A 24,711-nucleotide genomic window follows, 5' to 3' on the forward strand; every position below is an offset into this window, starting at 1 on the left:
GAGTTTGAGCTTTGATGGTATATCTTTATTTCGTTGTTTAGAGCAGCAAAATGGTACTCCTTTCATCACCAAGTCAAGGATGATGGGCATGAAGGTTCTGGCCAGGATTCGAAAATGCAAGCAGTGCAAAGATCTCTGGAAGTTTACATGCATGTGTAACTGGCTGCCCTATGGGGTGAGCCGCTTGCATGGACAGAGTATGTGTTTTCTGCTGCACAACAGTAATCTGCATTCAAAATATTTGACCACTAGTAATGCAGTGAGGCACATGCCCACTTTTGACACGCTTTTTTTCACACTCTTGTTTCTTTAAAATAGGCAGAAGAAGCACTATCTAATCCACTTTTACAGGGAGCTGCCATTTTTAATGCGTTTTATTTTGCATTCCTGTGAAGTTATATAAACAGGCCTAGAAGTACCAGAATGCAATCTGACATAACCAGGTTACTCACCGTAGTGACCACCTTACTCCTAGTCCATAGTCCCCTTTCCTCCATACTTATGTGGCATTCCTCCGTCCTGTGGGACGGGACCGGAGCACTTTGTAAAAGCATAAAAATAATTTTGCAAACATTTTTAGTCCTGCCTCTTTCTACGCAGGGTACAGCATGCGGCCGTAACCCTGCCCATCTCGGCTCTGCATCGCCCATCCGTCCTTTTCAGAGACCTTCTAAGCAATAACAGGGGAACCTTATTAGATGGGACGCTGGGTGGGCGTATGGAGGAAAGGGGACTATGACCTAGGAGTAAGGTGGTCACTACGGTGAGTAACCTAGTCGTCCCCTTTCCTCCGTACTTATGGGAGATTCCCAAGCACTCCTCACAGGAACTAAGGGTGGATGGAAAACCCCTTACTGAAAAAGGTTCTTCAGCACAGCCTGGCCAAACTGAGCATCAGATCTGGAGCTCAGGTCTAGACAATGTTTACAAAAAGCCGATGGGGAGTCCCAAGTAGCCGCCTTTGCGATGGTCTTCCAGGGGACACATTTCTGAAAGGCAACTGCGGCTGCATTGCCCCGCACCAGGTGTGCATGAATACCTTTTGGAGGCTGCAGTCCTTTGACAGTGTAAGACTCCGTAATACAGGCAGCGATCCATCTGGAGATAGTCGCCTTAGAGGCCTGCATACCTTGTGGATTACCAGAGGTCACCAACAGTTGAGAAGAGCTCCTAAGTCCGGATGTTCTGTCCAGATAGAATTTAAAGAGCCCTTTTAGCATCCAAACAATGCAGAACCCTTTCCGCTCCTGAAGCAGGGTTCGGAAAAAAGACCAACAGGGAGATTGACTGGTTCAGATGGACATCAGAGAACACCTTCGGCAGGAAAGCAGGGTTTTGTCCGTAGGACCACCTTATCCTTGTGAAAAACCAAGAAGGGATGCTCCACCGACAAAGCCTGGAGTTCACTCACACACCTTGCTGAAGTAACGGCAACCAAAAAGGGCACCTTCCACGACAGGTGTTTAAGGTCCACTGTGGCCATTGGTTCGAGGGAGGGGGGGGGGGGGGGGGTTTATGGCACAATGCCGTAAGGACCACATTGAGATCCCACGCCGGGTGCGGTTTACGAACCGGGGATAAAGGCACATCAAACTTGCGAAATGTCTCTTAACCACTGGATTGGACAGGGAGTAAGAGCATTGGTCTGTAGATAGGTAGGCGGATACCGCCAAAAGATAAGTTCTGCATGACAGAACGTGAATGCCCTACTCTGTTGGGATACGAAGGACAGCACAGTGTCAATCGTAGCCGCCCTTGGGTCCAGCTGTTTGTCTAAGCATCAATGACAAAACCTGACCCATTTGCTTCTATACTGAGACCTAGTCGAGGGTTTCCTGGATGCTTCAATAATGCGCATGTTATCTGCAGACAGGTTGAAGTGTTCTAAGGACCTGAACTCAGGCACCATGCCGCCAAGCTGAACGATTGTGGGGAGGGGTCCCCCCCCCCCCCCGTGGTGAAGATCGTGAGTCACCGTCAGTCTGATCGGGGCTGTAAGCAGAAGAGAACAGTTCACTGTGTTCTTCAGCTTGCAAATCGTCTGATTAGATTAGATCAGAGACGGGAAAGCATAGGCCCTCATGTTGTGCCAAGGAATCTCGAGCGCATCCCCCAGCGAGGAGGCTCTCAGACCGTTCCTAGCGGCATACACAGGAAGTTGCTTGTTTGCCGCTGTTGCGAAGAGGTCCACCTGCGGGGTGCCCCAACACAGGAAAATCCCTCAGAGGATCTCCGCCTTCAGTTCCCACTCGTAGCTGACCATCGTCTGGTGACTGAGGGCATCTGCCATGACGTTCAGCTGGCCCGGAATGTGTACCGCCACTAGCCAGACACCATGACGAACGGCCCACTCCCAAATCTGGATGACTGGTCCATGAGAGAGGGAAACTTGGTGCCCCCCTGCTTGTTGATGTAATACATTGACACTAGGGGTGTCAGGGTATTAGTTTTAGGACGGTACAATAACCTTCTTGCCAAATCACGGTATGTCATGGTTATCGCGGTATAGCAGGTGGAGTGAACTAATCTTAACAAATATTTTCTAAAAGGTCATAAATTGTCAGATTTATCATCACAAACAAAACCAGGAACCCAGGGCCAGAATTGGGCTTTTCAAAATACTTTCCACTGAAATGCCACCCCTTGCTTCCACCAAACACAAACACACGTGTGGAGAGGAGGAGGAGGAGGGGCGGGGGGGGAGCCCTGCTGCGACTGGCAAAGCAAACTGAATAGCTTTTCTTAAGTGGTCATTTCGGCTTTTAGCCCCCCACTGGCTACTGGTGAAGATGAACATGTTGCCATCTTGATAACCTGCATGCCACACATCAGTGGAGTCTGATGGTAGTATACGCTTGTGCGCATACACACACACACGCACTCTCTCTTTACGTTACATCCTTTAGTTTACTTGCAGGCCAAAAGGTGTTCAGTAATCACGGACATGTTACACTTTGATATGGCAGCAGGGAATACCCACAGAGATGAGTACATTTCGCACTGTGACTTATTATATGTAAATTCAATGATGGAGCCAGGGAAATCCCCCATTGTCATATGTTTAGAAAACATTATCCATTATAAATAAATAAACCCCAAACCGCCAACCCAAAGTAAACCCTTTTCCTTCTTGGCACTGTATTTATTCTTCCTATTGCTAACATATTGATTTTGTGTCAGGCAAGTGTGGTTTATGGAATGGCATTAAAAACTGCTCCAACTGAAACTACTTGGCAGACGGCACATCCAACAGTGCAAGACCAAGACTGCGCAGCAGTTGCTTACTGCAGCCTTTCTAAATCAGATTGAAAAGCAAACTTAACGGTATGAACGGTATACCGGTATAAACAATGTAACGGTTATTATTGTTCAATTAAGTGGTTCACGGTATCTTTAACGGTATACCGTAATACCGTTACATCCCTAATTGATACCACATTGTCCGTGTAGATACGGACCACCTTGTTGGCAATGATCGGTCTGAACGCCTTGAGCGCTAGGAAAATCGCCAGAAGCTCCAGATGATTTATGTGGAGGTGCTTGTTCTGAGGTGACCAAAGGTCCGAGACCTGAAGAAGATCCAACATCGCACTCCACCCCAGAAGGGAGGAGTCAGTCATGACCGTTACCATCGGGGCTGGGTCCTGAAACCCCACTCCCACCGACAGGTTGCTGAGAGACAACCACCGCTCCTGGTCCGCTCTCATGGAAACAGGAATCAATATCAACTTGGAGCCCGGATCCACGGCTTGATGCCAAGAACTCCGCCGATCCATCTGAGTCCGCCTCATCTTGAGACGAGCGAGAAGTAGAGCGAAAACACACGAGGCCATGAGGCCCAAAAGCCTCTGGAACCACTAGGCCGACATGCTCTCCGATTGCGCAAACATCTGACACGTGGCCAACAGATCCACCATTCTGTCACGGGTCAGGTAAACTCTGCAGTGTTTCAGCGAAAACCCAGTAAAATCAAGTCCTGAGAGACCGTTATGGAAGATTTCCACCAGTTCACCGACAGCCAGAGGTTGAACCAGAGCTGGAGAAGAGACTGAAGATTGCAGGCGGCTTTCAACGGGCAAGGGCTGCGTAAGAGCCAGTCGTCCAAATACGTATACACATGGATACCCTGCAAATGAAGATGGGCCGCAATCATCTTAGTAAAGACACGCAGCGCTGAGGTGAGGCCAAAAGGAAGCACTCGAAACTGGAAGTGCTCCTCTCCCACAGAGAAACGAAGGTATCTCCTGTGTGGATTCCAGATCAGTATATGCATGTGTGCATCCTGAAGGTCCACCACGCTGAGCTAATCGTCATCTGCAAAGTGGACCGTATCTTGTGATCATCTTGAATTTCTCTTGGCGTAGGAAAAAATTGAACTGGGAAAGGTCTAGGGTGGTGCACAGGCCAGCCTGGTTGGGTTTGGACAACGTAAACGGTCGGGAGTAGAAGCCCTTCCCTCGCTCCCCCAGGGGAACGGGTTCCACAGCTCTGAGGTCCAGCAGTTTCTGAACCTCGGCTTTTAGGGAGGACGACCCCGACTGCTGGAAAGATGGTTGAAGGGTGGGGTAGGGGGTAAGGGTAAGCGAAGCCCGCCCGAGCGACTGACCAGACCCACCGGTCCTCGGTGATGGTCTGCCACACCTCCCAATGAGACGCAATGCGCCCTCCCACCGGGGTCTTATGCGAACGGGGAGAACCCTCATTTGGGGGGTTTTTCGGTGGTGTTACCACATGAACCCTAAGAGGATGCTGAGGAGCGGGAGAAAAACCAAGTCCGCTGCTGCCACCGGCAGGAATTTCCCGAAGGAGTATCCACTCTGCGGGATTTCCGATCTAGGAAACCTCTGAAACCAGAGGAGGGCCGGCTTTGCGACAACGGTCTCTGGGTTCTGAAAGGGGTTTTAACCAGGACGGACAAGGACTTGGCTGTCTGGGTGCTGTCCTTCATTTTGGTCAGCTCCACATCACTTGTGGAATGGAAAAGCTCCTTACCGTCAAACGGCAGGTCCAACAACTTGTCCTGCACCTCCTTTGAGAACTTGGTGGCATGCAACCAAGCCTGACGAGAGGTATCAACTCCCCGAGCCGAAGTGTCGACGTGATGAGCCGCGGCCTCCAGCAGTTCATGGGCCAAGACCCTGGCATCGGACAATCTGCCTTTTTTAAAGTCTTCCAGCTTCTCGACCTGAATGAACTCCTCAAACTCAGACAGACCTTTCCACATCTTCATATTCGCCCCCGCTAACACCAGTTCTGCATTGGCCTGCCGGAGCTGCAGGGCCGAGTTAGCAAAAATCTTCCTCCCAAGGGAGTCGAGGAGCTTGTCCTCTTTCCCCAGGACCTGAGTAGCCGTCGTAGAAGAGGATGCTGCAGGCCTGGACTGTAAAGTGGCCGCAGCCACCACCATGGAGGAGGGGGGTGGACAAGATGCTAGGGCCACCTCTTCCGAAGAATGCAGTCTGTATTGCGCATCAATACTCTTATTGACGAAAAGTCTGAGTGTGGCTTTTCCCAGACTCTACGGACCTCGGCCAAAATGTCCTTTTGCAAGAACAGGCCGGTACGCTTTGAAGGAGAAAAGGTGAACGCCCCCGAAAGCACACCCTCCTGCGGAGCGGGTGCCTCGGGTACTGTAACATCCAATAGGGACATCATGTCCAGTACCCGATCGTGAAAACCTCTAATAGAGCGGGTCTGGTCTTTGATGTCCTGATCACCCTGCGCATCATCCGACAGGTCAGGGTCCTGCTGAACCATGTCAGGCACTGCCTTGTCCACGGGGGACAACTGAGGCAAGGGCGGAAGGGTCGGGGGAGGCACCGTAGGTAACGGAGGTGCCGGCGGAACCATCGGAGGCGCGGGTGGAGCCAGAGGCGCAGGCGGGCATATCTCCCTAAAAAGACCTTTGAAATACTCCCTCATGGGGTCAGTACGCATGAGCACCTGAACTTTGCCGAAAAAGGCGTCCTCCGGAGAAAGCTTTGGAGCTGCCGGAGAAGGCCTCTCATGAGGGGGAGAATTCCACGGACGCAGAAGGGAGGGTTGCCAAGCCGGCCCATCCCCGAGGTGTTCACATAAATCAAGGGTGCCGAACAGACAGGCAGCGAGATGTTATGCGGAAGAGGCATCCGCGCGTTCCAGTCGTAAACTGGACGCAATAGGTGCGCAAAAGGAACCTTGTGTTCACATACAGAACCGCTCCCCACACCTGAGGCCGATGGCGTAGTTGTGGGAGAAGTGCCCAAAATGGCTGCTGTGGTCGTGGCGGGAACGGCCGCCATTTTGCCATTACCTTCCCATCACCTGAGGGGAACTGCGGCATGTGTGGAAGTGATGCGGGGGTCCCCGTCGGTGGATCAGGGGGTCTTCATTTTAGCCTTTACATAAGGAACCTCGGCTGAGCCGGTACTATGTGGCCTGGAATGTTTCTGTGACATACCAATAGCCAAACTATCCTTCACAGGAAGGACTTCGGCACTGCCGTTAAAGGAGGAACTTTCACTCCCTGCCCCCTCAACAGTTCTGGCGTCCCCAGAAGAGCGGGAATGGTGAGAAACGGCTTTCACCGATAAGGCCTTCTCAGTCCTCTCAGAAATGTTGGTTTCCTTAGCCTCTATACGAGGGACCTCAGACCCAAGTCCGGTCACAGCCTTTCCACTGCGGGCCTCGAACATGCGTTCGGTAACCCCAAGCCCAGCCGAGGCCTCGGGGCGCACCCTGGTACTTTTGAGGGAAGCCGATGCCTCAGAGCGACTCAGTAGAACTAGGTCTACAAACAGCCACAGGAGGGGCCTCGGAGCGTGTGCTCCGGTATCCACAAGCCCCTTACGGAGACCCTCGGAGAAATCTCTGGTACATTTATTAGGCCCAGAAGGCACCTCGGGACAAGCCCCTGTGATAGAGCGGTCGTTGCTCCTCCCGGACCGGGAAGAACCCGGGAAGGTGTCTCCCAGCCAGGGTGCTGTGAAAAGTAAAGTACTTACCGAGCGTTTCTTCTTTTCGTCGATGAAAGATTGTAAATGTGAAGGAGGAATGCGCTGGAACACCTCCTCCCACCGCTCTAACCGACGTTGAAGTGCCCGGACCGAAAGGGAGTCACAATAGAAACAGGAGTCCCAACAGTGATCCGGACCCAAACACTCTAAACAAAGAGGATGGGGATCCGCCCTCGCGAAGCATCGATGACACGATGGACAATCTGAGTCTAGTTTGAACGACATAGACAGACTAGTACACGATCACTAGCGAGCGCCCGAGAGGAGGAAACAAGGAAAATTCTTCCGCAGATGTAAGCGCGTCCAGTCCCGAACGATCGGAGAGAAGGACTAATGGGCGATGCGCGGGGCGGTGTGAGATGGGCGGGGTTACGGCCACTTGCTGTACCCTGCGTAGAAAGAGAGGAAGGACTAAAAAAAAATTACATTTTTTTTTTTTGATGCTTTTACAAAGTGCTCCGGTCCCGTCCCACAGGACGGAGGAATGTCCCATAAGTATGGTGGAAAGGGGACGGGACCTAGGAGTATGCGGTTTATTATTTCAGTCCAGAAATTGGACTACTTGAGATCAATTACAGAGTGAACGAGATTATAGTGACAGAAAAGGAGATGGTCCAGGAAAAGGTGAGGAAAGTGAGATTAAGAAAGGGGGAACACAAAAGAGGAAAATATAGGCCCTATAGGGGAACCTAAATGGATGCAGAGAATGCACGTGAGAAGGGGAGGTAATGGGCGGTTAAAGGGCAAGAGTGAGATGGAAGAGAGCTGAGGTTTGGGGTAGATGTGACTCGGAGGAGGAGTTGAAATGTAACTGCGAGAGGGCACTGTGACCATCACACTTGCTGTGAAATGTGCACATTGCCTAAGCTCCAGGGCTGCAGGAGGAAGTCTCCCCCCCTCACCCCCCCTCCACCCCACCATGCCAAGATCAGCTAAATGCTTCCTTTTGATGTTTTGTAAGAATTGTTTGCTGACTAGTACTTTCCTTTGGCACAGAGCACCCTCCTGGTACTGAAAAGTAAAAGCTCATAGATGTGCCAGTAGTCAGGCTGCAGGTCACTACAGCCTATGTGAGAAGTTGGTCCTAGATGAAGTGAGGGATGCTCTTACCCTCGGTCCAAACCCTGCTTTTTATTTACCTTAGTACCCCTTGTTACACTCTGGCCTCGTAACGGAAGCTCACCAGCGCTCCTTAGGTGTTCTGGCTCCTCAACTCTGTATTGTTCCATTTCAGTTTTTGATTTCTTAATGGTTAAAACAAAGACCATTCACTTGAGTAATATTGTATTAGATCGATTGAGCTTCTGGTCAGATGCTGCCTGCCTGTTTGATCTGGATGCTGGCATCTGTACTGTAGATAAGTAGGATTGATTCCGATATATGGCTATGTGGAATGAGTCAGAGGCTGTGATCGAGACCTTCTGCCCTTTCCTTCCGCACAAATAGAACTATCTGAAAACATCAAAAGTGCCAAAGTACTGTCTTCATTTTTCAGGAGGGAAGGGAAGACAAAAGAAGTAGATAAGCGCCCTTCCCAAGGCCAGGCAACAGGCATTCCGGAGGAAACGGTACTGCCTGTGTCATGCCACAAGCTTCAAGAGATGAGGCCTCAAAAACCCAAGCACTAGAGGGCAATGATGACTGACAGAAACAAGGCACTAAAACGTGTTGGTTTGAAGACATTTCTTTATGGCCTAAATCAGTGCCTGGATATGTGCATGATCAAATTGTAATGTGAGTGCCACAGGCTATGCCACCTCCTAGTTATTCATACCCAAAGGATGGCAAAAATAGGCACTTTTCTTCTTCATATGGGCTCATGGTATTTCCTAACAAAGAAACCATCTCCAGGCCATGGCTGCTATATTGTATTTTGACTGATAGTCTACTGTATTTGCTGTAGGCTTTTTAACCCTATGCCAAAATCAAAACTTGGTAGTGATGGCATTAATAACTGGAAGCATATTGGTAATTATTTGAAAATGCACAAAGGTTATCCACGAACATGCCAAATCCAATGTCAGTTGTTGTCTTACTGTCCAAAAATAATTTGGCATTTCGTGGCTCTTCAAACAAGTTACTTACTCCAATCAATGGACATTTCTTAGGTCTTGTTGAAATTTGATCCAATCTTGATGGATCGTTTGCATTCAGTCACTATTGCAGAAATGTCATTCAGAATTAACGAATTAGTTCAACGTGGTCTCAAGTAAAGAATGCAATTCTACAAAGGGCGAAAATATTTGTTATTTTGGATTGTACTCCAGATATCAGCCACACCGAGCAACTGTCTTACACTGTAAGGATTGTGGATATTACAGGCGGAGACATTTCTGTGAAAGAATATTTTATAGGGTATTGCCCCGCAGATGACACATCTGGTGAAGGTCTTGCAAACCTTCTTTATTCTGAAATGTCAATGCGGTCTAGAGATGGACAACTGCCATGGTCAGTGGTATGATAATGGTGCAAACATGATTGGGGTAAACAAAGGGGCCCAAGCACGAGTGCTCGAGCAATACCCCCATGCATTTGTTAAACCTAATTAAACCTAATTTGTTTGCAGCTTCAACCAAACGATGGAGCATTCTCTGTAAAAATCTTTCCTCTGTAAAGGTCTTTGAAACAAGATGGGAATGTAGAATTGAAAGCTTCAGAGCTGTGCAGTATCATTGTTTATATACACACAGCACTCATGAGCATTGAAGAAAAAGTCAAGGACCCAACATTGTCCTCGAAGGCTAAGTACCTTGCTTTACACTTGGAAGATTTCAGTTTTATTTGTACTTTAGTTGTATGCTATGACCTTCTATTTCAGGTGAACATTGTAAGCAAATCCATGCAGTCCAAAGAAATTGATTTGCAGGCCTGCAATGACCGGCTAAAAACTGCATTGCCTTTGTCAAAAGTTATAGGAGTGTTGGTTTTGAGTCTGCTGTAACAGCAAAAGAGAGCCTTACTTTTAGATGTTGACCCTACTTTTAAGGCAACTAAACGGCATAGGAACAAAGAGAAAAAGTTTGCGTATGAGATTCGGGACGAGACCCCTGAGAATTAAGAACTTTTTAAAGTAACCGTATTTCATACCCTGATTGACGGTATAATTACTTCGTTTGAAAGGTGCTTTTCCCAGTTGTCTGCGCACAATACAAGATGGGGTTTCATGTACAACATAAAGCTCTTGCCTGGAAAATAACTGATACAACTGTGTAAGCACCAGGAGAAATTGTTAGCAAGGGGTGGTGGTAGTGCACCAGCATCTGATATAGATGGTTCCCATTTGGCTGAGGAACTGAGACGTATCAGCCCATCGCTTCAGAAAAGTTCTATCCTGCCCCTTGAAGTTTTGCAGCACATTCATCATACAAAAACACAATGGTTGTGTTTCCAAGTGTGTGGGTTGCCAGGAGGCTCATACTAACCATTCCAATTATAGTGGCAAGTGGTGACAGGAGCTTTAGTAAATTGAAACTGATTCCACAATGGCAGAGGAAAGGCCATCAGCCCTTGAAATACTTTCAATTGATAGTGCACTTGTTGAAAACATTGATTATGCAGCAGCAATAAATGCTTTCACAGCAGCAAAGTCAAGGAGAGTGCCCTTAACATAGACTACACACAAAACTTTAAAAGTAGTATATATAGTGTGTACTTTGCTTTGTCGAAGGAATTACTGCAAAGATCTTGAACCATGATGTAATAAAACCGATTTCATTTGTTTAACAGTGTAGTTTGGGAGTGGCACGCAAGGTGGGCGAGGTGGGGCGGGGCGCATTCTAGTGTTTCGCCCTGGGCACCAAATTGACTGGAAAATGCCCTGATAATAGTACTTCTGAATGCTAATGATTGCAGATGTGTATTGTCTCCAGCTCCTCTAGTTTTGTTATGTCCCCCTTCACCTCTTGCAACAATTGGAACAGTTCCGCTCGCATCATGCTCAACTGCGACTGACTGCTGTTCGCAATCTTGTCCGCAAAATCCTGAAAGCATTGGCGAAGGACCTCCTGGTAGACCACTTAATCTGTTGCAGTCCTTGCCAGCGCCCCCAAATCCTCTCCTGCCCCGGGCCCCTGATCTCCCCACAGCCAGTACCTCGCTGTCTCTGCGCCAGGTCTCTGCAGATTGCCCTCCTATGGCTTCTTCACAGACTTGGGGCAGCTTGCACGTCCTTCCCCTTGTTTTTGGACATATTGCATAGGCAGGTCTGATTGTTGGGGGAGGGAGGGGGTTGAAGCCCTGCCCCCTCCTCTTCACTGATATTATTTTGCATTCTTCTGACCTCTTCTGGACATTTTGTTCAGAGCTTAGGAACCTCCTCCCTCCACTGCTTTGTGGGTCTGCCCTTGACTGTGCGGGGAGGGTTGGAACTCCCCTCTAACTGTGCGCAGTTGAGCCACTGTTTGTCCACCTCCTCTAGTGTCAAACAATCCTCCTCCTGGCCCTGGTTCCCCACCGGCCACTGTCTCATATGCGTGGTCTCCCCTGTAGTTCTTCTGGATGGGGGTGCGCTGGCTGTTTCACTATATGCACTTCTGAAATCTCAAATGGGCCTCCCAACGACCCCAGCTATAACACCACAGGGCCTCCCCCAGCCTTCTCTGCAAAGTGATGGCTTCAAAGCTTCGGCAGGGGCCTTCTCGCCATGCTCCCCCACTCCTCAACGTCATTCTGCTCCAAGCTGGTGATCACTGCTTGCACTGGTCAGCCAATGCCTGCTTGCACCCTTTCCTTGGGCCACGGCGCACGCTGACCTGTGATGCTTCTCCTCGAAGGGAGGCGTGAGGGGGGAGTTGAGCCCCTCAGGGTTGCCGCCTTCCTGCCTCTTCGCTGTGCGGCCCCTCCCGGGCCTCTTGGCCGCTCCGGGTGCTCTTCTCCGCTGCGCAGGGCTCGGCAGTGGGTGGGTGCTCTTCTGCGCAGCGCTCAGCAGTGGGCTATGGATATGGCCCCTCCGGATCCTCCTGATCTCTCCGATGAGATGCTGCTTTGCCAGTGTGGGGGGTCGTCTCGGTCCCACCTCGATCTTCCCGCTGGTGCTCGCCAGCGGGGGAGCCCCTGCTCCACGAATCCAGCCCCGGCAGGCCGCCAATATCGCATGCAGTTCCTTCCTGACAGGCTCCTCCACCGTCCGACAGCGGCTGCTTTCCACAACCCTGCCTCACAGCCTTACTGGATCCTCGGCTGCCCTGGGTCTCACAGAGTGGTTTTTCTTGCTTGCGGTCTGTGAGCGTCTCTCTCAGCTTGGCCTGCAATGGCTGCGGGCGCAGTGCCCCTGCACCTCAGACACAGCAGAAATGAAGGCCTCACACCTGCCTCTGCCGAAGTCCCCCAGCAATCTGTGCTGTTTCAATCCACCACCGCAGACTACATTGATAAATCCTCACCTGGGGGAAGGCTCTTTTAAACTATCTTTATTGTCTTTGGCCACGGGGGTGAGAGCTTCACAATCGTGCTGCTCTCCACTCGGTGGCCATTTTAGAATCCCAATCGTGAAACGCTTTTTAATGGGTATCAATCGTAGATGCCAGTACAAAATGGTCGTTTTTTTAAAAAAAAAGTTTTAATTTTTTAGGGGATATGTGCTTTTATGTGGCTGCACTGGCATTTTGTGGCACCCAGTGTAGCCATTCTTTGCTGTGGCATATTTGTTTTACTGTGATTCTATGTCAAAGCAAGCATGATGAGTGTTATTATGTGTCTAGACTGGCATTTAGGGCAGCCAGTCAAGCCGTTTCTTACTGTGGTGTGGCTTTTATCACTGCGTATCAAGGGTAAAGCAAACCTGATAAGCATTATTACGCATCTAGACTCTCCTGCATTGTGCAGCCAGTTTGGACATGTTTTCTCGTTATGACAAGACATTTTTAAAAGCAGAGCCATGATAGGCATGTTTTCTTATTGTATCATTACTGGCATTATGTGCCGGTACCGCCCAGGGGCAGTCTCCAGGCGCTCGCATGTATATGCAAAAAAGTGGGGTTGGGGAGGTTAGTGGGGGGAAAGGGGTGAGAGGATGGGTTCAGGACCAGGGGGAACTGCCGTCTGTGGGTGTTTTGCATGTGGTCACTTGTGAGCGGCCTCGCGCCTCATAACTGTATGGGTTAGATTCCATGCCTCGGGTGTGTGGTAGTGTTGTGTGGTTATGATGGGTTGGTAGTGTGCACTGGTTAGATAGTGTCCATAAGGGATTCCGAGTCACAGGTGGTCGTAGCTGTAAGGTAGTCCGGCATCTTGGTGTGTTGCATTTTAGATGGTATTCGGCATGTGGGTGGTTCCCTCAGGATGTCGGCATAGTAATGGTTCTCTATGTTCATGAGTGTGGCTAGTCCAAGATCTGGTGTATAGGCTTTGGTTATGTAGGAGGAGCAGGAAGGGAAGAGGGTTAGTAAAGTCGGTCCGTTTTGTGGTTTCTCTGGGGCGGCCCTTTGGATGCCACTTGACGGTATCTATCCAGGTTCTTGTTTGAGGTTCTTTGGGCCGTCTCCTGTGTTGTTGCTGGTGTCCATTCTAGGTTGTCATTTTCGTGAAGGTGATGTGGTTCTAGTTACTTTGGACATGTTGTTCCAGGTGTTAGCAATTAAACGTGAGAGCGCTTTTTTGTGGTGTTTTCGCCTCTATTTGTAGGTCGTTGCTGGATCTTATTTTCCTTCCTGGGCGAAACTGGCTAATCTTGTTTTGGAGGAATTCTGCTCCTTGCCTGTGCAATGCTTTGTGGTTGATGCAGAGTGCTTTGAATTTGATGCGCTTTTTTACTGGTGACCAGTGTAGGAGTTTCAGTGCTGGAGTGATGTGGTCTCTTCTGTTTAGTCTTAATAGGATCCTGGCTGCTGTATTTTACACCCTTTTGGGGTTTCTTGGTGAGTCTTTCTGGCATTCCTAGGTAGAAGCTGTTTCCGTAGGTAATTCTTGTGGGTATCGGGGATCTGAGTAGTTGTAGTAGGAAGAAGAATTTCTTGGCGATCGCGTTGACTTGCGGTTCCTGTGATAGTCCATTGTCCATGAGTATTCCTAGGTTGTTTACTAAATTGGCAGTCTCTGGTTGCGTTCTCATGCTGACTGACCAGTCCAATTGTGAGTTCCCTCCATTGAACTCTGCTGGTAAGAGCATTATTTCTGTTTTTGCCGGGTTCAGTTTGCGGTTGTTCATTGTCATCCAGTTTTATGTCTATGAAGTGGTTTGATGTATGCTGATTTGAAGGAGGACGGTACTTTCCTCTTTTGAGTTATAGATTCATTAGGTTCCGGAAGCGTGTCGCTGGGGTTCTGTGGTTGAGGATTCCTTTGAAGAGGTCCGGGGGGGGTGGGGGCAGGGGTCCCCTGGAGATCCTGCTAGGATGGTGTCCTTGATCAGTGTTGCAAAGTTTCCTCTGTGATTGGTTCTAGGCAGAGGCGTTTTGCTTTAATCTGCGTTTCATCTGGTGTCTCTGGTTGTATTTGCCCCGGCTAGGTTGAGGGTCTCCTGTATTGTTTCTATTTTTGCTCTGAGGTGGTTGGTGATTTTGTCACAAAGTGTTTGCGTAGGGGTGATGGAACTTTTGCAGGAAGAGTGTTTTATTTTTTATTTTTTAATTTTTTTATCTGTGTTCTTTCTGTGAATTGTTTGCCGTTTCTATTCCTGTGTCATAGTAGTATTTTATCTTTTTATTTATTTTTGCTTTTAGGACTGTTGCTTTGTACAGTTTGGTTGTCTTTGGTATTTTATTTTGTCATGTCTGGTGTATTCTCTCCATGTTTTCATTTTGCTGTTTTTGGGAGTTTTTTCAGTTCTTCTGTGAACCATTTTGCTGCCAGTTTTTTGGGTGTTGCTTTGAATGTTTTAGCTGGTGCTAATTGGTCAAGGGCCTTGGTGATCCAATTGTTGAGTGTGTCTTTAGTTGTATCTAGGTTTGGGATCTCTTTCGCCTCATTTGTCATGGTGGGTTGACAGCATGGCGGACTCGTCTGCTAGTTTTATTGCAAAGTTGGGGTTGTAGGAAGATGGTCTGTAGAGCAGGAGGAATACTATGTAGGATTGGTCATGGAGTTCTATCTTGATTAGGAGGGATTCATAGTCTTGCGCGTTGGTTGTGGTGATCCGAGATGCTCGGGTGTGGGTTTTTTGTGTATAATTCTGATTCCACCTCCTCTTGTTCTCTCGTTGACGTGTATTAATTTATAATTGTCGGGTATTGCTTCATTCTCAATGGCTTTATAGTTGTCAGATAGCCAGGTTTCTGTAAGGAAGAGCACACCTGTGCCTCCTTCGCTTAGGTCATTGATTTCTGTTGAGTGTTTTGCCATTGATCTAACGTTGTAGAGGCTGCAGTGTAGTTTGCTTGATTTCCCTTTCGTGTTGTAGTTAGTATTGCTTGTTCTGACCGGTGTGGTGTTGGTTGGGTTTCTGTTCCAGGTGAGTTTTTGCCGGTTGAGTCTTTTGGGTGGGGTGGTAAATAGGGTAGCTACCCTTCTTTTGTTCCAGCCTTGGTGATAAAGTGGGTGTAGAGTGTGATGGATTTGACTTTGTTCCTTGTTCTGGTTGGGTTCTTGTCCATGGTGGAGAACTGGGTTGGGTTGGATTGGTTTATTAGTTGTGTTCCGTTTGGTGTCCTGGTTGGGTCTGTATTCGTGACGCTTGTTGGCTGTCGGTTCGTTGTTGCTGTGCTGTTTTTGTTTACCATGTTGTTGTATGTGGACAGGTACCGAACATTGTAGACTCTTTGCTCTGTTATTTGTATGTCTCCTTGGGTCATCTCAGATGTTTGTCGAGTGTTTTTGGGGTTGTGGGATCATGCTGGTTGGTGCCTTCCCGAGTAGTTTGGGATTTCTTATAATGTATGTTGTCTTCCCTGGCTTTTTTCTTTCTTGTGACAAGGCATTATGTGTGGGTTGTGTTCCTTAGTGGGCATCCTCTTTCCATTGGTGTTTTTCCTAGTCTTTCGGGATTCGTCTTTGCTGTTTGTGGTTTGTTGCTTGTCTTTGGCAGGTTGTGGTTCTGTTTGTGCTTCTTTCTATTTTTGATCCTAGGTGTTTTTTTAAACCTGGAGGTACTTTTAGTTTCGATTGTTGGTTATTGGATTTTGTGGAACGCAAATAGGAATGCTGTGTGAAGGAGTATTTATGAATACTGGCATATATCGGTGCAGTCATGTTAGGGAGAATTCTCATTTCTGTGCTAATTTCCTTCAACATTAGAGACCCCCCAGCTCTTTTGCTGTACTGTAGGGCTTTTTAATTTTAACCCTGGATGGAGTCCTTTTTCCCACTCCCTCATGTGTTTTGACCCGAATTGGATTGTGTTTTCAACTATACGCAAACGGCTAATAATAAGCCAAACACAAGGAAAAAATATGTTTTCACTGTTTTGGGAGTTTGACAAACTCCATAGGCATCTACTTGCTGTATGGTGACACATCACCTTCAGTGCAGTGTGACTGAGGAATCCTTTACATTTCTCATAATGTTTAAAATAGCTTTTCTTGTGTGAGCTACTGTCCCCAAGAATAGTAAAGTGAAATTGGCTTTACTTACCTTTTTTCTCTTTGTGGGTCCAGCACACACACCATCTTATGTGGAGTGCTGGGGGAATAGTGTTACCTAGTAGCCACTTATCCTACTCCTTCATTCTCATGTAACATTTTTGTTAACCTCCCAACTTTAATTGGCTGGTGGCAGTGGTTTAATGTTTCCTGCCATGGTGTTTTTCTACCGCAGGCTGAACCCTCAGCTGCAGTATAGCACCCATTTTATCAAAATGGCCCGTCTTTCTTTTTTCCCCATTTTCTGTTTGTGAGGTTTTTTTTTGGTTTGACTCTGCATCGAAACAGATTGGAGCCCTTTGTTTGTCTTGCCTTTGGCGGGCTTCAAACACAGAACCCCACTAACTCCATTGTATCTGGAAGGATGGGATGTGAGGGAGGGTCCTGAAAACTCCCCTGTCCTTTGTCTCTTGGAATGCCTGAATGCAACCAGTCTTGATTGGCTGGCTGTGTGATTGACAGCCTAGGCTGTGCATGAATGGGCGAAACCTGCTGAAAAGCAATGGTTTTGGGACTAGAGGCAGAGTCTTCCACTGGGAGAAAAACCAGACGAAGAATCCGGGAACGAAGCTTGCTGCACTCTCCTGGACCTAAGAAATGACCGCTGAAGCCCTGCTGCTGTGCCAAAACAAAATGTTCTCATCAACAAAAGAAGCTCTGGAAGGGACGACGTCTCACCTTGGGTTAGTGGGACCAACTAGCCCCGAGACGAACTCCACTGGACCATCTTCCCTGTCTGGCTGTACTTATTGCTTAGAAAACCGAGTACCAGAGGTCGAGTAATCTGTAGTCGATTGAAACTTCTGAAATTGGTCTAGAAGCTTCCGGGGGCCCTTCAGAAGCAGGACGACCAGAGCTTGAGTCCCCTCACCAGAGTGCAGGACCCAAGGAGAGTAGGAAGCCCAACCGGTATCTGAGATCCACGACAGTGCTGTTTGCTAAGCGCTGAAAGCACGAAGTGCCGCTGAAGCTAAAAGAGCCCGTAGCTGCCGATGACCTCCCAAGTACCGCTGCAGGAGCCCTACAGATGTCCTCCCTCTTGTCCCCACGACTGAGGCTCAGGAACACTGGGGTCTGCATCGCTGTATCAGGACAGAAGCCAGCTGGACCACTCTTCAAACCAGAGGTACTGTTTAGATTTTCTACTTACCTCACTGTCTTGTAGCCATGCTTTTCTCAGTTGGGAATCGTAGTGGCTTACTTGGAGTTGATTCCAACTCTGCTTTCACAGGCTTAACAGCTTGTGACCCTACAAGTGATTTTCTAACAAACTCTCTAACTTTGAGCAAGAAATTTGATTCTAAGAAGTGCCTCGGCTCCATAGACTGTTTCAAATTGACTTTGGCTGTCCTGGCTCGCTGCAGACTCGCCCATTGATTGATATTGTTTGTCCCTCATAAGTGGTAACTTCTTTTAGACTGTTACTGCTGGGAAAGGCTTGTCTAGATTCATTGGAAGATTTAGTTGTCCTCACATATACGGAGAACCTGTTTAACCTTTTTCCTTCCTTAAACCTTTCCTTTCTGCAACCTCCGACTCTGCAAAGTATAACTAGTGATAACTAGCGTGATATATAAATGCCGTTACTGTCCTTGTGATTGAAGGTGTAGGATTTGGGTAAGAAGCATATCCAAAGATTATCCACTTACTTGCTCTGATTCTGAAAACGAATTTTAAAGTATATTTAAGTTGTTACATGAATTGCCTTTCTAGAAAACACGTATTTAAAAATGGATGTTAAATAAAAAAACATTTATAACTGAAACCTTGAGTGTAAGTGTTATTTGCCTACTTATATTTGCGGATTTCATTTCTACAGCTCACGTTTATCCCTCTTGAGATAGGCCTGGCTGCTCAGTCGCACTACCAACCTGTGTAGTACAGACTTATATCATAAGGTAGGTTACCTAATACCAAGCAGATACGTGTTGTGTAGTCTCACACAGTGGGACTACACCAATTCTTACCTAACAAGTCAGCATGGAAATGTATTGATTGTGAGGGTGCTGGGCTCCTGCTTTTGACTAGGATGGCAAAGGATTCTCACCCAGGGGTTGCATGGTATGTTTAGGCCTATGGCTTCCACTTTGCCCAACATAGTCTCTAGCTTTACCCTTGCCACGGTGGGGGGGGGTCCTTCAGCATAAGTGCAACTAAGCAAAAGCGGAATGACTATCTGTATTGGTCCGCATATCACCCTACAAACTCTGTTCTGAAGTAATCAGCAAGTCATCCCCAAATCATCAAGAGCAAACAGGTTTCATGGCAATGCTCCTGAAGTAATCGGCTGTCCATCCCAGAATCATCATCAAGAACAAATGTGCTATCTCTTGAAGTGATCAGCAATTCATCCTAAAAGCATCAGCAACAAAGAGTTTTCTAAAATGGGGATGTTGGCATATTCAATGTCATCCTAAACTCGCCCCCAAATCATCGCCCACCATTCTGAGATATTTGCCTCATAACTTTAACAGCGTGATGACGTCTGATTTGGGAATAACTTCTAGTGTAGTTCGATGATCATCTAATGACCCCAAGATGGTCTCTAAAGTCATCCTTTTATACCAGGCATCACACAGCAATTGATTTGCTGTTCTTTTGATATATTAGTTTACTCCTGACCGGGGAACACGATTGAGACATCCACAAGTGTTTTGGAATTCGCGGTGCTCATGCCAAATTCTTGTCACTGTTTTTTCAAAGCAGTAATGATTTAATTGGAGCTATGAACCCACTATTGGTGTAATAAGAATTCCTTAACCAGGTCTGCCTTCAGCCAATTGATTTATAATCCCTAAGCATGACCTTCACTGAAGTCATGTTAAAAACAAGCATTGGCAAAGCCAACCCCTTTGGCTTGTGTACAAGTGTTGGGCATTTTCCTGGCACTGCTATTGGACCCAGGTACGCTCACAATTTTGCACCTGCTCCCATCAATGGCCAGTTTTCTGCAATAGCATTGTGCCCGGTAAGGACCTTTACTATGCCTACAGAAAAGGGCAAACTGTGGGCATTGCCAATGCTTGGGTGTTTATTTTTTATTTGTGTTTTAACTCCAGCTTTTTCTGTTGCTATAGTTTCTCTTTGGTTCTGAGCAAGGGCACAGTTTAAAATGTGTTTTCCATACAATTTTTAAAGATTGTGGAAGTAAACCATCTACAATGGCGTACAGTCCTATCTTGACATCGAAGCAAGCAGAGGAGGACATCCATGGGATTCTGACGCAAGTGGTGTGCACAGCCTTTGAAGATCGCATCCTCGTGGTGGTGACACAGTTTGGGAAGATGGGGACTCTGGTGTCTGTAACACCCAGCATCCTAGCCAATGAGATAGGCAAGCCTTCACTGACCACAAAAGTGCTTCTTGGCAAGGATGAGGTAAATATTTGGTAGACACAAAAATCGTAGGAAACCTTTCTTCCTTTGCCATCACAAGGGTCTTTTGAGTTTAAAATGGCTGATCTACAAGATGGTTTATAGTTGCCTGAAATGTAGAATGTAGAGTACAGTTTTTGCTGAGGCTGAAGAGTTCAGTGTTTCTGCAGGGGGGGGGAGGGGGGGAGGGGGGGGGGTTGGGGGGGTGTGAGTGTTCATGCAGTGTTTTTTGATGTGAAAAAGGGCATGGCAGCAACCTCGGTTTTAACGAACCATGCATGTTTACCATGCCCCATGCTGCTCTTCTGCCCACCAGCATTACCAAGCGTGGATCGCGGCATGCCGGCAGAGCTCTGGCATAACCACCTCCGGTTACGCTAGGTGGCTGTGACTACATATTCATGTCTGGCATGGACAGTAGACAGTCTTCCATCTAAGGTGTTTTGTATACCATACAGCTGTCGTTCGTATGTCTTTGCGATGCTGTATTCTTGCCTTGAAGTGCTGAAGCTAAAGTACCCAAAGGACCACATGGTGCCTTTTGATATGGATTGCCTATATCTGGTGACTGGTGTATAACAAGTGGAGTTGGGACAGGTGCTCTAAAATGGCGCTACGAGCTTGTCGCTACAGCTAGCTTGCACTGAAGTAGACTGTGAAAGGGGTAGTGGGTGCTGCGACTGGTGTAGTGTGAGGCATGGTTCTGATGCAGGTTGCCTTCCACCCTGTAGATGGGGTGAGCCATGCCCATCCAACAGACAACCTCAAAACATACAGTTGTGAACGTTGGTGTTAACTAAATTTGTTTTGGGAGATGATTCTGGATCAAGTGGTGTGCTTTAGCCAGTGTGTCTCCTACAGAGAGTAATGATTAATCACAATTGACCCTTTTATCTGCGCATCTGTCAGAAATTGTAAAAGTATAGTGGTTATTTTCTTTCTTGCATATCAAACTCTTACACCCAGTGACTTGCTTCACAATCTCTTATATTTCTGCGTCACGTTTTTGAGAGTAATTGGAGGAAAAACCAACCTCTGATGAATAAGGGATGTGTTCTTTTAAAAGACCAAGCGCCACATTTATATTATGAGTATTGATAGTCTTTAATATTGGTTTATACAAACTATTCTCCACTTCTGTGATCAGATCTGAGAGCCAATGCGAAGGGACACGGTGTAAGACTGCGGTTACAGAACGCATGTGGGATTATCCTGTGTAAAACAGGAATAAGGACATAGTGACCTGATGATGTGGAAACAAAATGGTTGAGAGAAATGATGCCCTGATTTGAAGAAGGCAAATAGCCGAAACACATGTAATCGTAAAGGGCTGATCCACAGAAGTGGAGAATAGTTTGTATAAACCAATATTAAAGACTATCAATACTCATGATATGAATGTGGTGCTTGGTCTTTTGAGAGAACACATACCTTAAAAAGCATAATGGGTGCAGTGTTTACATATTTTATTAAGTATTTTTCCTATAGCTACTGAGGTTCTATTAGTATTCCAGTTTGCCTTTTGGCCCTTTATTTAAAGGTGATATTTATCATTGGGGTTGGCCACACACTGAATGGGAGGCCCCTCCTAGTACATAGGATCTTTAGAACCACTGAATTGCAGCGTATGTGCGTGTCTCTCTATTAGTTAATTCTATCCCTTTCATATGACTAATTTTTGATGTGGTATGAATAGTTCAAATGTAATATTTGTTTAGTATTCCGTTGTAAGAGTAAGCAGTATGGCTATATTGATGTGCAATGTTACAAACACGTACTTATTTGATTTCCTTAGCAGGATGATCTATTTGCTCATAGTACACCCCCCACCCCACCCCCCCCCCCCCCCCAAAATGAAAAGGCATCTGTGCACTGTTAAGCAGAAAATTTACTGAAAGATGTGTTTACAGGCTATGGTGCAGTTTCTTAAACCCAATCTGTACTTACATCTTATTACGTGTCTAGGAACATGGTACAGTATTTGTTAAAAAATAAATCACACATGATGCACTTTAATGACCACAGCAGTACCATATACGTTATTTACAAAATAACCTACATTGTTGACGTTGCTTTAGCAAGTTCCACTGGAAGTTTGTTCCCATATGAATATCACCTTATTTGAAAAGGAAATGTGAGTGGTTTAGCTTTCTTGGCACGGGAAATGTAAGTATTGGGGTCTTCTTTCTATTGAGGACGGATGTCTCTTCTGACACCTAGTGTTCTATAATGTAAAGCTGACGTATTTAGCAAGCACCCTTTTGGTTCTGTTTGCCTTGATGCATGTGACGCTAAGAAAAGAGGGTGGGGTAAGTGGAAGAGGTAGATGCATCAAATCTGAGGTGCTGATGGATGCTGGTAGGAAGTACCTGGATCCTGTGTGCAATTATGCTTGTATGGGTTTGGCATAAACACTTGGACATTTTATTTAAAAAGGATAGGCCATGTTCCGAACTACTAAAACCCTTTGGGTAAGCTAACCCACTTCATATGAGGTAGTGTAACCGGATTCAAGAGAAGAGCTTAGTCATAGCTTGACTCATGTTGATGTGGTAATGCTTAGGCTTGGAGCAGCCGTCGGCAGGGGCTGGGTTTGTGTTTAGTGTAAGGTGAACAGATATTTGAGTGGGAAGTCTGATAGAAGAGGTTAGTAAACCAATGAGGGGGTACAAGTAGTACAATCTGGTAGTGAGGTAATGTGTACCACCCAAGGAAGGGATTTGTACCGTTTGCTAATTGTTTGTGACAGCATCTGTTCAGTTTGTTTGGCTGTGTGGAGTCCAACCCAAGTGCGTCAGTTTCCTTGTAACATCCCCCCCCCTTCCCACAAAGACTACATGTGGAGCCTTGGCATTTCCTGCATTTTAAGAGGCACCTTCAATTACATCAAGTTTGAGGCAATCGGGTCAGTAGTTGAATGAGGATCTGGTGCTAATCTCTGGCTGGAGTTAGGTGTGAAAGCCAGGTTTTCTTCTGTATGGAGCTGGGTGGGCCGGGCTGAGCGTTGGCTGCTATGAGGGAGAAGGACCTGTTGCTGTATCAGAGCTTTTTTGAGAATATTCAATTTAAGGATTTCCGGGTGATGTATTTTGGCCCCCTAGCATGGTTAACGATGCTAAGAGTTTTGAAGTGTATCTTCTTTTTGACAGGGAGCAGATGAAATGTGGAAAGTGCTGGGATTATATGTTTGAATCTTATCAGCCTTGAGTGCAATTTGGCTGCCACGTTTTGGAGACACTGTAGTCAGTTGAGTAGATGGAATCTGAGATAAAAGTGGCTGGCATAGTTGAGTCTCAATCATAACAATGAGAACTGCCTGATAGGTAATGAATTACTGTTATGTAAGGAGCTGGGAGATGCAGCTCCTTATGATGGATTTAGCCTGTGGTTCCAGCAAAAGGGTATGGTTCATTGTGATTCTAAGGTTCCTCGCGGTTGAAGCGCGCAAGGGCCCATTACATCCCTATCATGGGCTCCGTTTTCATTGGGTTGCGCTTAATCTGCCTGATTGAGGTCATCCAAGATTCCACTTTTGCAAGGTATGCATTGAGACTTTACTTTGCATGTCCGTTGTTGGGTTATTTGTGAGTTTGTAAATGATTTCAATGTCGTCCGCATGGTTGAAGCAGAGGACTCCTCTGTTGCTGAAGAGATCGAGGCTAGGGATCATGCATATGTTGAAAGAGGTGCAAAGAAAGATCTGACGCTCTGTTGGTCAGTTTTTAGAATTGCATAAAATGCCTGTTTTGCTATCTCGTAATGGACGAACTGGACATTTTGTGTAGAAATCGTTCAATGCATTAGCTTTGAAAATGTCCATAGACTCCATCAGATATTTGTCACATTGAAATAATTAACACCCACTGTACAGTGCTTTCTCATGGAGAGAGAGAACTTTCAGTTTAAACTTCATTAAGTGAAGGAGTAGTATGCAGGCCTGGGACGGCCACTTTAAATAAAGCACCATAATGGCAGCAGGAAAAACCCACAACCATATTCACTTAAAACACTTCACATTTCCATACCAGGTGGTATTAGAAGCAGTGGATTTGGTGCTCCTTGGTGTCAAGTGGGTGTTGGAGTACTAAATCAAAATTTACTACTTTTATTTAGCTTGGCATTTTGTATGCAGCACATGCATGTATTGGCATTCAGTTTGAGTAAGATTTGTAACCTAGCAGTACTATGCATTATTTTAATTGCGTTTATTTAGTTACGATTATATGCAACTCGGTGGACTTGCAAGTTATGGAATGTTTGTTAATTACTTCTGAATTGCTGATTGTAGTGTTTATGGATTTTCTTGGTACAAACAGCAAAGCTGTTGAGACTTGTGATGGGATCCGTACCTTCCAGCCATTTGATTCAGTGGTAAAACCACAGCGCCTATTGAATCCTAGAGTATTGCACACGTGTGTGAATGGTCTACAGTGCACAAGTGCCAAAGATGCATATCTGCGGCCACGAAAAGGCACTTGCTAGCCATGCTCCTTACAGTAAAGGAGGTGAACTAAAACCTTTTAATGATAAAGGTTTGTTTAGGGTTAAGTTAGTAAGGCATTTCAAAGAGGGGGAATGTTTACAAGGTTGGAGAACTAGAAATGTGATCCAGAGTTTTCTTAGGAAAGGACAAGAAGACAAAAGTCTATTTACTGGGAGAGTACATTGGAAAGATGTAGGAAGACCAGTTCTGATAGTTGTTCGGTTTGCAAGTCTTGCACAGAAACAGCGTGTGTAAATCTGGTCTTTTATTTTATCCAATTCTACTTCCCCTTGGAACATAGGCCACAGCGCAGAAACAGTTAAATGGCTGTGGAGTACAGTCTGAGG

At 46.6% G+C, this 24,711-nt stretch overlaps 1 protein-coding gene across 1 annotated transcript in view; it reads left to right on the plus strand.

Moving 5' to 3' along the window:
• Nucleotides 1-24,711, plus strand: part of PSMG3 (proteasome assembly chaperone 3) — a 76,510-nt gene that overhangs the window by 4,799 nt on the left and 47,000 nt on the right. The window contains exon 2 of the mRNA XM_069647635.1: nt 19,646-19,884. Within this exon, the coding sequence (XP_069503736.1) occupies nt 19,669-19,884 (216 nt within the window). The 5' untranslated portion in view covers nt 19,646-19,668. The remainder of the gene's footprint in view (nt 1-19,645; nt 19,885-24,711) is intronic.

The sequence above is a fragment of the Ambystoma mexicanum genome, chromosome 2q (genome assembly GCF_040938575.1).
Source record: "Ambystoma mexicanum isolate Mex_15411 chromosome 2q, UKY_AmexF1_1, whole genome shotgun sequence".
NCBI lineage: Eukaryota > Metazoa > Chordata > Amphibia > Caudata > Ambystomatidae > Ambystoma > Ambystoma mexicanum.